Source organism: Alosa alosa, chromosome 2 (genome assembly GCF_017589495.1).
Source record: "Alosa alosa isolate M-15738 ecotype Scorff River chromosome 2, AALO_Geno_1.1, whole genome shotgun sequence".
NCBI lineage: Eukaryota > Metazoa > Chordata > Actinopteri > Clupeiformes > Clupeidae > Alosa > Alosa alosa.
Window position 1 is genome coordinate 23,226,216 of NC_063190.1, and position 16,965 is coordinate 23,243,180.

The following is a 16,965-nucleotide window of genomic DNA, read 5'->3' on the forward strand; positions in this document are numbered from 1 at the left end:
GTATTATTAGGCTATTCATTAGGCCTATTATATTTTATTTTATTTTTTATTTTAGGAGGGGGTGGGCTAGGCTACTATTCTCCTATTGTTGTGGATGATAAATGGAAAAGAAATACTTGCAAAAGAAAATGGAAAAGAAATACTTGCCTCAGTAGCCTAGCTTTCGACATTCTACCAGCTCCAGTTTCTCCCCTCCTTCCCCCAGCCGACATGACAGCCGAATTAAGTGGGTTTGACTACCCAAACGTTCGTCCATTTCTGCATATATTATTAGTTGGCATAGATCTATGATTACTTGGCCTGGGCAGGAAAGAGCGTCGGTGTGGTCCATAAAGTGAGAACGAGAAGGTCCGTGGGGCTTCTGTGATTTCTCTCACAACATCGCCACCTGGCGAGAACATTAGAAAATCCGATGTCGTCATTTGTATTGGACGACTACGTAGTTTTTGAGCGACGCGACGAATGGACGATGCTAACATAACAATCTTTGCTAACATGGTTTAGTTTTTTTGTCGTAGCCTAAACTATTATAGGTTTTGAAAACGAATTCACTTGTATTTGTGTAAAAACGTTTAGAACAACATGCCTAAAGTTGTTTCGCGGAGTGTGGTGTGCTCTGACACGCGGGACCGTGAAGAATATGACGACGGAGAGAAACCCCTTCATGTTTACTACTGTTTATGCGGCCAAATGGTTCTTGTACTTGGTAAGTTAATGCTGCGTATGCGAGCCAGCTGATCAAATGGTCCCTCATGGAGAGGCATTGTTCAATAATTCACAAAGAGAAAAAAGTCAGATGCTGTAAAATTCCCTTTGGGGTTAGCCTCTGAATATAACTAGGTGTGTGGACAAAACTTTCAAAATGGATAGATGCCTAAATTCCTATACATAGTTCAGATAAGTTTAAAACGATAGATCAAGTGGAGAGCCCGGACGAATGAAACACATTTAGTTTAGACGTAATTTACGTTTAGTGTGATTGCTAATCGGGGGTTGATCTGTTTGATATGGTGACATTAATCCGATAGAATCCACAGAATTCCGCGAAATGTTGACTTTATGTCTCTAAGTGGAGTAGAAAACGACGCTTTGTATTCGCAACAAATCTAGCCGGATTTGCCATTAAAGGCATCCCATGTCCGCTCACGTTTGTCTGACCATTCAAGCGGGGCTTTTATTTATATATATATATATATATATATATATATATATATATATATAAAGGTCATACTTGAGGATCAACACACACCACACAGTCGATATGTCATAGGCCTACATGGAAAAGCACTTAGCCCAGAGCTTTTCGCATACTGTATCCCCATTTAACATGTCGGTTTTCGTTACGTGGGCTATGTAAGGCGTGTAATCCTTTAAATGTCACTCCTACTCTAAATATTGATGCTCTGTCATAGATTACCTGCTCTATGCTATCGATATCTGAGTTGATGTGAGAGCAAATCAGATTAAGCCCGTTAATTACATTTTGAATAGGATGTTTGTTATTTGTAACTTTGAAATATCTTGTATCCCAACAGTAATTTCACTAATTCATATTGAGCAAACATTAACAAGCCATTTAATACTGTTTCTGAGTTTCCAATATCCCGATTATCTTCTCTTTATCTTTTTAAAAGAAGCATGTGGGTTTCCTTCTAAATTCAATGTTGCCATAATATCTATCAAACCTAGAATGAGACATCTCATTCAGTCATTCACATCTAGAGGAGGGCTATTTTGGACTTTGGATATAATTCCGGTGAGTTCTCACATAGATCCCCATGTTCATGGCCCCAGAGTGTAGCACTGTAGCTGCCTGGCAGCTCTAGCTGTTGGCTGCAGCAACTTGAGCTAGAACCGATTGTTTTGTTTTTCGCAGAGGTGGAAAAAGTACGAAAATATTGTACTCAAGTAAAAGTACCAATACCTTGATGAAACATTACTCAAGTACAAGTTAAAATACCGATCTGAAAATGTACTTAAGTAAAAGTAAAAAGTAGTTCATTTAAAATGTACTTTAAGTAAAAAGTTACTTAGTTACTTTTTTTTTTTGGGGGTTCCAGAACAACCAGTTTTACCAGAGACTTTCTAATGAGGAGATACAGCACTCAACAAATCCTCCATAGTAATGCATGGGGTTAGTCAGTTGTCTACAAATATCACAACCCTTCCGCGGCAAAACGTTGACATGTGAGTACATTGAGCCAATCATGTGGTGTGTTGTAAAATACATTGAGCCAATCATGTGGTGTGCTGTGAAGACATCGTGCCAATCATCTGTTGTGATCTCGCTGCTGGAGCAAGATTGGTGTCGTGAAGCCTTACGCACACGCATTTCTGCCGAAATAGATGCACGATAAGTGCCCAAAAAGTGTTGCAATATGGCCGCCGAGTGGAGGTACTTGCCTGAAAAGGACTTTGGTCCTAGCTCGAGTTGCTGCAGCCAGCAGCTAAGGCAGCCATGTTCATGCTCCCAGTGTGTAGCGCTGCAGCAACTCGAGCTAGGTAAAACCGATTGTTTCAGTTTTGTTCATACCGACAGCACTCGGTGACGTTGAGAAATGGAGATCTATGTGAAAAATCACCGGAGTTCTCCTTTTAAGTTTGAGCAGTAGTTGATTTTCAAAGTTAGTTGCACTCATCCTTGCGTCGCTTTGCAGTGAACAGTAATCCAACTGAAAAGCCCCTCACAGGCAGCTGAGGCAGGGAGGCCAATGTTGAGTTGTTTTTTTATATTTGGAAACAAGCAGAAGGTTCAGCAGACTAAAAAGAGCGCCGAACTGGGGAGAGTGGGAAGTATAGGGCCCCAATGGAGGAGAGGGCCCATGAAAAGTGGAATACTGGGTACAACATTTTCACCAGGCATTAGTAATAACTCAGGTAATCCACACATAAAAAATCAAACAACTCCATAAGTAGAGTCATGTAATGAAGTGGAATAACACAGGGAAAAAGTATTGAACAAGCTAAGAAAAAGCACTAAAGGCAAGGAAAGGGAAGGAACGAGCTGGAATCTGTAAGTAGTTAGAGTAGTTATCCTTTCTATCTGTGCAAATTAATATAAGCTTGGTTAGTATATTGATGGGCTATAAAAAAGGTTTTTCATTACCAAGGTGTCACACAAGAAACATTTCATGATGGATAAAAGCAAAAAAAGCTCTCCCAAGACCTTTGCAACCTTATTGTTGCAAAACATATCAATGAAACTGGTTACAGATGCATTTCAAAACTTCAGAATCTTCAGCAAGCAGCATGGGAGCCATTATCTGCAAGTGGAAGAAACATCACTGCCATGCAGGATCTCTCATAATATTTCTGACCAGGGAGTCAGAAGGATAGTCAATTCCAAAAGCCAAGGACCACTTTCGGAGTAAGCTCCAGAAAGACTTGAAGGCAGCCAATTCAATTAAATTCAATTAAACAGTTCTGGAAGTAACTAAAGATCAGGATTCACAAGAGGGACCCCTGGAATCTGTTTAGAACAATGGGCCAAAATCACACCTGATACTGTGACTAATAAGTTTTGTCATACAGGAAATGTCTTGAAGCTGTCTTTACAAACAAAGGCTTTTCCACAAAGTATTGAAGAAATTTCAGTAGGCACGCTCAGTACTTTTTTCCTGTGTCATTCCACTTTAATACACATAACTCTTATGTTTGGATTTTTTATCGTGTGTTAATATAATGTGTGGTGAAAATTCGAATAGACTCACTGGAAATTTAAGCTAATTACTGAAAAAAAAATATATATATATATATGTCCACCATATATTTATTTTACCTGAATATTTTAACTTCCAAATTAAATGTCAAAATGAATGTCAGACTAAATTTAAAGTTTGACTGACTGGATTTTTGTATACAAAACATAGTGAAAATTTAAGCTAATTACTGAAAAAAAAATATATATATATATGTCCACCATATATTTATTTTTGACCTGAATATTTTAACTTCCAAATTAAATGTCAAAATGAATGTCAGACAAATTTAAAGTTTGACTGACTGGATTTTGTATACAAAACATAGTGAAACTGTCTAAGGTCACCCCCTTGCTAAAGAGCTAAATGGTTTAGTCCGCCTGATCTGCCTGCAAAAGATTGAGCGATTTATAAGGTAGTCTATCTTTGTTTATTTAGTTGAGCATTGCTAGTAGTGGACCGCTAATTGTTGTGCTGCTGGTGCAATGTTTTCTCCAAGAAAGCCAAGTCAGGTTACTAAAAAGAGAGACATCAAAATGAGGGGAAACAACTGCTAATAAACTTCTTTCCAAAGAAAGGTGAGCACAAACGTCAAAACACGAAATCCCATGGTGTTTGCTTGAATATCACAGCTATCATTAGTGCTAAAACGAACTGAGACAACCCATTGAAATAGCGGAAAATACACTTTCATAGGTTAGGCTACACAGGTAATCTGATGCATCTCGTGATCCAGCTCCATCTCCATCCCTTTCAGAAAGACTGCATGGCGCCAGCTTGATGTCCTGTTGTAGGCTACATGCTGATCATTATCACTAGGCTAGTGGTTTAGGGCACGATTTCTTTTCTCTCCCTTTCTGTTTTCGTTAGTCTTAACTTTTATTTTTTTACTCAAGTAACGGATGGGATTTTTTATGTAGCGAAGTACAATACTTCACTCAAAATGTAATCAAGTAAAATTTAAAATACCGATTTTATAAACTACTTAAAAAATACAAAATACACTGAAAAACTACTCAATACAGTAACGTGAGTAAATGTATTTCGTTACTTTCCACCTCTGGTTTTTCGTACCACATACTCGGTGACCTTGAGAAACAGAGATCTATGTGAAAAATAGCCGGAATTCTCCTTTAAGCCCTAAGCTTGGCAAAAAACAAAACAAAAAAAAACCCCAAGCTTGGTAAGTATAAGCAGGAAAGGGTAATATTAGCTTGATACTGCTTAATATTCAAGAGACGTCTGACTTTGAGATCATGATGTCCTCTAATTTTCAAGTTAAGGCGTATCCTAGATATGAAACATTTAAAGAATGTGTTGCCTAGACTCCGTTTTCTACCCACTGCCAGCCAATGTAGTCTAATTATGCAAATAAGAATCCTAAATTCACAACCACTTCAACCATAATTAAAACCTTTGTGAATCCAGCCCCAGAAGCTAATGTAGTTCATTGTTGTAAATATAATTTTGTCCTTTTTTTAATTTAAGTAGCCTTTCCACACATAATTAATTAATTATAATGCATTTGCTCTCTTTTGTCTAAGGGAAAGGACATTACACTGACCATAGCTGATTGTTTATTTGGCTGACAAATGTGAAATATGTAACTTTTTTGGCTGAAGGATTCAGACTGAAGCAACACATTGACCTAACTTGTTTACCTAGGCACACACACCATTGGGGACATCACTATAAAATTGATTTAGCTGTTTTTGCCAGGAAATAGTTTTGTGTTTTAATCCTGTTTATTTACTGGAATACGCTTGAGGCACCCCTGCAGCTGATTATTCATCAAAATAATTTATTGCAAGAGGTTTGCCTTTGGACTAATTATGGGCTGATTATGGGCTGATTAGGTACTGATTGGTAAGCACCCTTACATAAACATAAACAAAACTAAAAAAGCTGTGATTTGGTTGTGTACCAGGTAATTACTTGAATTTGGCAGTCCCTCATAATAACAGTGCCCTCCACTAATCTGGATGGGACCCCATACAGAGTGGCAGCTCACTGTGAAGTGTTTTTGAAGGAGATACCAGTTAAACTAAGCATATACTGTAATGGACACATTTTATGAAATAATGTTGCATGTTACTTTTGTTCACTCATTACTCAGGCCTGTTTGAATCTGATGTTTCCTGCATAACTAAGTCTGATTTATTGCTTATGCTGAAGATTGTGGGCCCTATTTTAGCAATCTAAAACGCATGGTCACTAGTGAATAGCTCAATTAAATTTATTGGGTTGTCCAGTCCACATTGGGCGTGGTTTTGTTATCAAACGTTGTGTGGATGGCACAACAAGGCATTCCTATGTTTCTTAATCAGCCATGGGTGTATTTTGAGCGTAACATAATTTAAACCAATGTCATTCGCTTTAACAGCAAGCAGCACAACTTCAAAAAGCGCATCGGTATTTTGATAGTCAGTCGCGCATTTGAAGGAATCTGCTTGCACACGAGACAGTATGGAACAGGTGTTCTATATTCTATAAAACCTAGCAGAGTATAGCCTACACGCATCTGCACTCGTCTATTTTGAGCTCATTGGTAAAGTGAAACTAACTTCACCGTGGTGTCATAGTCAAAGACAAAACAGTTATACACAGTTAATTACTTTCACTATTGACTGACAATGAGTTACCATTGAACACATAGCCTGAAAAAAGCCAGACTTACCCCAATAATGTTTGAATGACTGAATAAAAAGCCTAAGGACATTTATCCTGCAGAGGAGTTGCGGCTTACATCTCGTGACAGTGCGTCTATTTCTTGGTCAGTGGCGTAATGCTTTTTAGATGGTGTAAGATAGCGATTTTTAGATAATGCGCCAGACCCCACCTTAGGTCGTTAATTACCACACCCCTGGGCGTAAAGCTTAATAAAAGTGAAGTGCATGGTGCAAAACTGCGTCACGAAAATAGGGCCCTGTGTATCAGAGCTCTAACAAACATATAACAGTTCTGCATATTGCATGAGCAAAGTCTTCATTCTTATTCATCGGCAGTCTGAATCTGGCCCTGGCTGTTTCTTTGCATGTACGCTCAGTGAAATATACTAACTGATTGGATTAATTTTGGACACGATACCCTTGCTTCTGTAGATTGCCAAATTGAGAAGTTACCCATGAGGCCGAGGGACAAGTCCAGGGTTATAGATGCTGCCAAACATGCCCACAAGTTCTGTAACGTGGAAGATGACGAGTGTGTGTACCTGAAAAGGTAAGCTATCAGTATGGCTTGGAAGTACAATGACAGCAGTGCGACATCTCCTATGTTTTCAGTGCGACATCTCCTATGTTTTCAGTGCGACATCTCCTATGTTTTCAGTAATTGACCCTTTCTTCCTTTTTTCTCTTTTCAGGCCAGAAGGCATCGAGAGGCAGTATAGAAAGAAATGTGGCAAGTGAGTGTTAAGACTTAAACCTGATCAGTTTTAAAGCATCATCTTCATGTCTGAGTGAACTGCAAGTTTTGCGTTGTACCTAATCTTCCCTTTTTCAGCTTTTGAATCACTCATCAGCAGTTTGTTATGGGTCTGACTCCCTGAAAAGGTGAAAGAAAAGTACCTGGAGCGATTGCTTTGATTTTCAACAACGTTACCTGATCTCACACTCTGTCATGGATATGAACTTACTGCTGTATACTTGTTGTATTTTTTCTCATCACCAGCCAGTATACAATACAGCTAGTATTGTATACAATACAGCCATATATTGTATCATACCAGCCAGTATACATACAATATTTGTAAATTGCGGTTTATTTTCTGCTGGAGAATTCAGCCTTGGTTGATAACTTTCAAATTTAGATGGTTATCATCCACTAGACACGTATTTCTGAAGCTCATAAGTGGACAGTTTATGCTCAGAGAAGTTTGTGAAAGTTGGAAAAGGATTTATCTCACTTGAAATTGAACTGATGGGTGATGGGTGACGTTTTGGGGGCATTTGTTTTCCTCGTCACCATATATCTCCCGCTGCTTATTGGTTCCATGTGCAGTTTTGAATCTTAAGCCTGCTGCGCCTGAAATGTTTGTGTTTTTCTCCCAGGTGTGGTTTACTGCTCTTCTATCACCACCAGATCAAGAACGCTACAGCAACCTTCATCGTTGATGCTTCCGTGGTGAAGTTTGGCCAAGGCTTTGGGAACACAAGTGTGTACAGTCAGAAACAGGAGGCTCCTAAGAAAGTCAGGGTATGGGACACTCTTTATTGGTTACAGAGGTCTTATTCTGGTGTGAGATATGAGAAGATGCAGAGTATAAATTAATTTCCCAATGGTTTTGAGAAATTGTAAATGCCTCAACATTGCTAATATAGTGTCCTATCTTTTCCTTTGATGGGTGGACATTTCACAGCTGTTACAGTGTTTGCTACTGTGCAGCCACACACATGGGAGCATGAAGAATAAACAAATGTGCATAAAGTATGCTAGAGATCACGTTAATGGGAGTGCATATCAAGCTGTTTGCCGTCTGTCTATGTTTCACGTGCGGCCTCCCACCAGGTGATGATGACCAAACGAACCAAAGACATGGGCAAGTTCAGCTCTGTTACTGTGTCAACCATAGATGAAGAGGAGGAAGAGATTGAGGCGGTGAGTACACACACACACACACACACACACACACACACACACACACACACACACACTCTTTGGATGAGCCAGTGAATGATCGGGGCCATCATCAGTGCAGCAGTGGCTAGCCAGTGAGAGGCCACGGGGATGGAACACTCAACACACTCAAACCTGCCTTTGTTTTCTTTACATTACATTTTGCAGATGATCTTACTTCTTTTTTGCACACCAGGATGTAGATGGTCTTAATTCATACAAAATATCATAGACAAATATAAGATTTTTTTTTTGACAGATTGGAATGCGTCACAGATTAGCTGATATGCGTATAGACTTATATTCAAACAGGAGATGTTTTCTGTTTTCAATTAAAGATGATTTTACACTTTCAATAACCCTCAAATTAAATGTGGCACAGATTAATTATCAGCAATCCAAAATGAGACTTTCTAACTATTAACCAAAAAATAGCCCAATATTTAAAAATGTGAAAATCTGAGCACAGCAAGTGACAAATCAATCAGAACTTTTAAAAGCATATCATTTGAAGAGTTTGTTCCAAAAGAAGTCCAAACAAGCATTTTCACAAGAGCAGCAATTTATATGAGCAGACATGGCAGTTATGGATGGTGACACATATTTGTATGCTTTTATAGGACTTCTATTTAACAAAAATGAATAGTTGCAGACAGACGTTGCGGAGAAGTAGGTGGTCATAGTCCAGCACCAGTGGCAATAGAACATGTACTGTCTAAAACAACTTGCACATTAATGTTGCATCTCACATTGAAACTAAAGTAAACAGACACACATCATAACCATGGCAACACACAACAGAACTCAAACTCCTGTAGAACTTTGAGATGTTAGTTAACCACTTTGAGTATGCAACAATTAAGCAATATAGCAATAGCACGAGTGAGAGTGGGGTTGGTCATGGATATTCCCACCAGTGTTGCGCGGGTTTGGTCACAAGCGGCCCGCGGTCGCCCGATATTTTAATCAACCAGACCGCAACTCGGACCGCGAATATTAATTAGGACAAAATTATACCCGACCCGCGATCCGACCCGCTTATTTACAAAATGTGTGCTTTTGGTTATAGTCTGCATGCAGTGTGACAGTAGGCCATTTCTTGTAAAACAAACTAATTTATTTAGGCATGCAGAACATAATGTTTGCGTATGGAGAGAGAATGAGAATAAGAGCGCAAGCACGCACGCAACCACCAAGGATTAGAACACTAGGATAAGATTTGAAGGCCATGGACATACATCTTTCTTTCGAAAACAGAAATGGTGAGGCAAGGTAGGCTAGAGAGATACATTGCTGGTCAAAACGTTAGCGTAAGAACTGGTTTATAATGCTGAATGAAGCACAAAGCTTTACAAAAGCACATCCACTGTTTAAAGTCACAAACACAACGAACTGTAACTTTTATGCATGCGCGAACCTATACATAGGATGTGTAGTCTGTGCCATAACATTTATTCCTGCAGGCTGCCCGTTTTGGCTGTCATACTTTTAAATGGCTTCGCAAGAAGCAGGCCTACATGGACCATAACTTACTGTCATCTTCTTTAAGAACTTTTCCCAAAATTTCCCATAGCCTATATCGCTTTTCCTGAAGGGGTGTCTATTATTTTTAACTCGCGTCTTCAGCTTCTTTACTGTTGACTTTACTGTAGGCCTATTGATGCTTTACTGTATTGATGCCAGCCTTCTTGTGATATTTTATGTAGGCCTAGGCCTATTTGTAGAAAATATATATTTAATTAATTTTAACTTTAACTAATTTTCTTTATGACTCATAACCGCGGGTGACCGCGGTCATCCGCGGGCAACCGCTTAATTTCGGGCAGACCGCACAACACTGATTCCCACGGGTGTTGTTCGGCCGTAGCCACGAGGCCGGAGGCCGAGTGGCGCAGGTAACAACAGCCGTGGGAATATCCATGACCAATCCCACGATCACGAGTGCTATATTGCTTTTATACAACAATTCTACCACAAACTAAATAATCTGAAAACACCCCAATATTGTTTAAAATGTTTAATTTCGACATCGTTCTTACGCATCAAAAAACGGTTCCCTTTTCAATAGACAGCGTCTTGGTTGCTAGGTAACCAACATTCCAGATCCCTCTTTACGGGCCTTTGTGGTTTACGTGTCTTCTTGAAAGAAATGTTGAAAGTCGGGCTGAAATCACATTCATATCTAGCTTTGCTGCATGCATGTTACAAGGACACTGGGCCATGTTATGTAAGGGACATGGTACTGCAAAAAAACGGAAACATAGCCTACATTGCAGAACCACTCAACTTTATTAATTTATGGTGAATTAATGTTCACCATAAATTAATAAAGCTCACAGTGCACAGCTGTGCACAGCCCCATATGTTTTTCTGACACGATGCTAGCACGTTAGCAGCGGTTAGCTAACTATGCTAACGTTAGTTATCTACAAGTCTCCTCCAAGTGACAATTATAGGCCCTACACAATGCTGGCTATGCTGAGAACAATTAGCATCCTCGTTTATCTTACTTACATTGAGTTGACTGTGTAGCTTAATCCACAGATGTGGTGAAGCACTGTTTCGTTATGGTTTGCTAAGGAGTAACCCATTGCTTAAAATAGTGGAGAGCTGGGATGAGAACTTTGTGTCAAATCTTCGCATTGTATCGCGGAGTGATTTATTAATAGCTGTGCAAAGTCTGAGTTGAAATGTCCAGGGATATTCCAATTCATGGAACGTCTCTCGGCCAATCAGAAACAAATAAATAGTTCCATAGAACCCAATTGTTGTATAATGTCTGTCATTTAATTTTTTTTGATGTACAGTACGTGACGCACATCTAGCAGACACACATGTCTCTTTTACATAATATTTTGTTAAGCAAAACTGAACCATATATTGGCCTTATGTCTGCCTACACAACGGCCCAGTTTGAAAACTGTAGTGTGATCAGTACAGAGAGGCATCTCAACATATTTGCTGTTGCATAACAGGGGGAACAACAACTCATTAGGGAAAATGGCATGCGCCGTGAAGAAAACACACTTACCTTCTCTAACACTTGCACCAGACTCCCTACACACACACACACACACACACACACACACACACACACACACACACACACACAAAAAGACGGACTGACACATGCTTACAACCATTTCCATAATCACCTCCTAAAATTATCTGTACTTTTTATGATTGAATATTTGATGCAGTAAGTCTTGAATTTTCCCTCTGAATCAAGTAGTAGAAGTAGTAGAAATTGGAGGCAGATACCAAATTAAGCTCCACGGTTTGACAGCATGGAGTGTCTTTTTTTTAAATTTTTTTATTTTTTTATTTTTTTTACAATTTGTCTTAATTTGAGCTGTTCTGTTGATTGCTTCCTCCTCCTCCCTCCCCTCACCTCTTCTCTCGGCATCTCTACCGTTCTTTCTTTTGAGTGTGTTTAAGTTTGCCACCATCTCCCCAGAAAGAGAGAGGAAGGCCCTCCAGGTCATCCCTGGGATGAGACTTCTTAACTCGCTTTCACAAACACGCAGTGTGTGCAGACTGAGTAGGGGTTGCTTCGCTCTCTCAGCGGCAACTCTATCATGAATACTTCATGAGTGTGTGTATTTCTTGTTCCTAGCTAACCCACTGTCAGTGAGGTCTGTCTTAAAATTACCTTGTGTAAGAGAGGCTGAAGTTTTTGTCAGCAGAACAAATGTTATGTATCCCTCTGGCTTACACACACACACACACACACACACACACACACACACCCACACACACACACACGTTCCCGCCTACACACATTGATTGTCTGGTAGTGTAAGCGAAGCTGTGGCGTATGTTTTGTGATGTGTGTAATTGGTGATTGTATTGCAGAGGGAGGTTGCAGACTCCTATGCGCAGAACGCCAAGGTCATCGAGAAGCAACTGGAGAGGAAGGGCATGAGTAAGAGGAGACTGCAGGAGCTTGTGAGTGTATATACACACACAGACACATACAATTTTACAGCGCACATTTTACAGCGCTGTCTGATGTTAATCTAATAATGGAGTGGCCTGAATGCGGGACTATTGACTGGACGGACCAACTCTTGACTTCAATTGAACCCCATGCAGAGTCATACAGGCGCGCGCAGGACCACTTTGGGGCTCTCTCTCTCTCTCAGCAGGATTTGTCACCGCTGAAGTCAAATTATAACCTAGGTGCTTCTACATCAACCGCTATCGACAGAGGAAAAATAAAGGTTTAGCGATCAGGAACCGTCAGGAATTTTGCGAACACAAACCTCTCCATTTGAGGAACGTTATAATCGATTGCGGACATGAACAGACGGGTACAGACACGAAGCGCATAGTAGGCCTAAGCTATTTTCACTTTCTGTGCGTATTCATTACGTGAAAGATAATTAGTAGCAAAACAGCGATCAAATTTGTTTTCAAATGTTTTCATGCATGTCTAGATAACGGGTGAGGAATGTTTAGGAGACAGACTATCGTAAATACTCAAATTATGGCTGGAGTCTTTTATTTAGGCTGCGTAAAGCACAGCACCTTTATTTGGGCCATGGCTTGTATTCGAGTCAGCTATACATAGGCCTTTATTTCTTGCGTTTGTGAGACATGGGCCTACTTTTCGTTTGGAGCGGCATACCGGTAGGCTATCAAAAGCAGAAGATGTTCAATTTGAGATTTAATTTACGTTTGGGCTGTTTGATTAAATTGCTAAATATTGCGACTGATGACCACTGAAATCTGTGGGGTATATAATGGTTCACTATTAAGTATCATGTATGAAAGAGTGTTGGGATTTCCATCCACTTATTGCGAGATAAGGCATCCGCTTTCATTCATTCATGGAATGTGTGCTGTGCTGCAAGGGAAACCTTATTCCGTATAGCAAAGGAGGTCTAAGATAGCCTAAATTTAGTTATTTTTTAAATTAGGCATGATTACTTTTTTATTTCTAATTTTTAAAATTCGTAGGCTGATGCCTGGCAGCAACAATATGGCTTAAATGTAGGTTACTGCTTCAGCCTCTAGCTCAGAAGGGGGCGGCATGCGACTGGTAGCTTGAGAGCAAAGTGTTGGAGACTCATGGTGTAGGACAATGACTTTTCATTGGCAACAATATTAAACCAACCAGCAATATAAAATATTAAGAAGAGCTCTTTTATGAGTTAAATTGAAACAAAATTATACTGGCTTTTATTTGTCTGAATCTGAGGTCCGGCTATAAATAGAATCCCGGCCATAATTTGAGGATTTAGGTATGCACGTGTGTTTCAGGCATAGCGCAAGCACTATTCTCTGACTGAAAGTGCACAGGACTTGTGCATATGAGAGCGCTCTCTCGCGGCTGTAGACGGTAATGTTTCACGTAGGGTTAATGTCAGTTAATATAAATGAACATTTAAAAACATGTTCAATTATATATTTTTTCATATATAAGTTGCACCTGACTATAAGTCACAGGACCAGCCAAACTATGAAAAAAAAGTGCGACTTCTAGTCCAAAAATACAGTAATAAACAGAAGCAGCAACACCTGCAAACATCAAAAGATTCGGTTGGAAAAATGTAGAAATTTATTTACAGCAAAGGTAGACCCATATACATTGTTTCCTGACTTTTGATGCTGTTTATTTTCAGTTTGTAAAGTTTAGGCGAAGTAGGAAGTAACGTTAGGAATCTCTGGTCAATGTGATTGGTAAGGTTGGACTAATGATTTCAAAGTTAGTGCTCGTCGCGTTGCAACTGTTGCAAAAGTTTCCCAATCAGGAGTTCCCAGACTATTCACTTCGTGAATGAGTCTGGATATTTCCAGGCTAGTTTTTTTGTCCCTTGACGTCTACATCAAAGCAGTGTTTTATGGCTTTATGGCTGTACCTATTACTTTTCTGGCCCTTAGTATATGTCCATTATGGTCATGATGTACTGCTACTGACTTGTAGAAAAGACTGCTGTCATTTTAACTGATCATGAGAAAGGATGATGGGGAGGTCATATTAACATCTTCTAACCTAATAGGCTAATACCAGCTGGAGCATAAATATACAGGAAGACCTTGCATTATGTCTGCGGTCATTTCACATCTGTAGATAGCTGTGAAATGGTAAGTTTTGAAGCTTGCCTCTTGGACTAATATAGCATGGATGTGTGCAGAAAGAGTGGAGGGCTACAGGATGTTGAGTAACTCGTCTCCAAAAAGAAGTAACTCGCTCCAGAGTTCACTGAATGTATTGGCATTGTGTGGGTTGTGCTTCCAAACTAGTCTTAAGTCCAGGCTAGTGTTCTCGTGGAAAACAAGCTGCCGTTAAAAGTGTAGGTGTATTAACTTTATAAACGTAACTTTCTATAGCGGCGTCAGACGAAAAATTGTCATTTAGAGCAGGGGTTTTCAACTAAAAAGCATTTAGCTCACCGCCCTTAGCTAATCCACTGTTTGCAATTTGGGGCTATAGCGTATATAGAGCAGGCTCTGTAGTGGTTGATCAACAACAAAAAATACTGTCTCCATGGCTTATTTGATGTCCTGGGATCAATTTTCGTCAGAGTTTAACTTTAATAGGGAAAAAGCTTTTTTTTTTCACTGCATTGTGGTTTCAGTACATATTATTTGCTAAATTAGAATGGTTAGGTGAAATCATTAGTTTTTAGCTGTGGAATTTAAAAAAACAATATATCTATTTGATGTTGCAATAACAATAGCATATCTCAAACAGATACATTTGTTGTTCCACCCCTGGGACAAAGATCCTTGATTACTGACCGCTTAACCCTCTCTGGCTGGGAGGTAATTAGGGATTTTTTTTTTAGGAAAGTAGAACTCACCGTTCTACAGCTTTGTTAAAAGCCAGTACTGCATGGAGTTAGGAAAATATTGAGTTCATTCTTCCTTTGTCCGTATCTGCCTTGAGGAAGAAACTACAGCCAATTTTGTTCTCTCCTCTCATCTATTACTGGCCTCTCCATTCCTCATCTCTCCTCTTGCCAGAGGTACTTTTAAAAGTCTGCTGTACACACAGAGCGACTGAGATTGTCTCTAGTCACATTATTCTTTCCATTTGTTTCCACAGGCTGAGCTGGAAGCAAAGAAGGCCAAAATGAAGGGCACACTCATTGACAACCAGTTTAAGTAGAGTGTGTGTGTGTGTGTGTGTGTGTGTGTGCACACGTGCGTGTGTTTGCACATTTATGTGTTTGAATGGAATGGGTTATTAGGCTGTCATCAAATGTGCCTGTAAATAACATGATAGAAAATGGAAAGTCAATAGCATGATTGGTACATTATGTGAAGTAAATACAGCGTTTTCTTTTATTCTGACGGGCTTTTCTATGAAGATGTAGAAAACTGGATTTTTTTTACTGAAGAATCTACAATTATTTCTGCATTATTTGTCTATGTCCTGTTTCGTTATTAAAAATCCTTTAGTCAAGTTGTGTTTGTCCCTTATTCAACAGTGAAAAGGGTCTGCTGAGCAGCTCTGCCTTTAGTATGAAAGGAAGGAAAGGAAGTGGCCTGGTATTTCACTAGCTCATCGGGATGTGTGGTTATGAAGGCTATTAAGTATGTTTGGTTTGTTAGCTACATCAGTATGCATGACACAAGGCAGGTTGAAATCTATCAGAATGTTGAAGTGGGCTAAGGAACAGCTGTTTATCATCCCAAAGAGCATCCCTGAAAATTCCAACGTCACCAAAATCAAATGTGGGTTTGAGTTGCATTTGCATGAAAAAGGACATGCTGTGTATGTATCTAAGTTTTTGACATTCTGATTCGTGGCAGGTGCAGAGGAGGTTGCAATGAGGGGACTCATCAATGGCACTCTAATCTGCATTCTTTGCTCCCAAGCCTTTAAGACGGACTTATCTGAAGGTGCTTCACACCTGACTGAAAGTATTTAGGAGAGAAGGATGGAAGCAGAAGCGTTTGGCCCTGTCTCGTTATTGCTTGCTTATCTTTGGTAATGATTATATAATGCTTCCTCAGATGTTGCATAGAGAAATGAGCTTAGCTGAAAAAAAAATATCAGGTAAATTGCCAAAAAGTGCTACCTGCAGTAGGCTAATTGAATACCAATGCTTGTGTAGTTGTTGACACCATAAAGATGCTAGCCTGGGTTTTCCCATGCTGCCTTACGCGCACAATTTTATTCACGCTGCTAGGCAGCCTGGATTCCATGGAATTGGTTTTACCTCAATGAAGGAACCAATCACAGAACGGAGGGGGGACAGCAAGACGACACACCGAAGCGGTTATGAGCTACGTACCGACGCATTTCATAGACATTCGTAGCGCCCAATAAATGGCTCTGGGCATTCGTAAACAACGTCTCAAATACGAGAACATGAATGTGTAGTTCCCAGACCCCATCTCAATGAGATGAGGTTTGGCGTTAGCCAGGCTATAAAGATGCCCCATTCAGGTTAAAGGTCAGGCAGTTGGTGCAGGGTCCAGGGAGGCCGTTCACCCTAACTGTGCCCACAATCACTAACTAAAGCAAGGTGTGTGCTACATGATCTCAGGAGATAGAGAAGTCGTTCAACGTAACCAGGAAGGAACTGTGCATATAGGCTATTGGAAACTTACTAATTAGAACTTGGCTCCTCATGACCAAGCAAAAATGTCCTTGAGCACAACACTGAGCATCCAACTGCTGCCAATGGGCAGAGTT

General features: G+C 39.8%; 1 protein-coding gene across 1 annotated transcript; it reads left to right on the forward strand.

Moving 5' to 3' along the window:
- The first annotated feature begins 413 nt into the window (after nt 1-413).
- steep1 (STING1 ER exit protein 1) lies at nt 414-15,726 on the forward strand. Its single transcript, XM_048266699.1, has 7 exons — nt 414-706; nt 6,800-6,917; nt 7,060-7,101; nt 7,748-7,892; nt 8,205-8,294; nt 12,168-12,260; nt 15,367-15,726. Exons 1-7 carry the CDS (start codon nt 583-585, stop codon nt 15,427-15,429), a joined length of 675 nt encoding a protein of 224 aa, XP_048122656.1. The 5' UTR covers nt 414-582; the 3' UTR covers nt 15,430-15,726.
- The last annotated feature ends 1,239 nt before the right edge of the window (nt 15,727-16,965 follow it).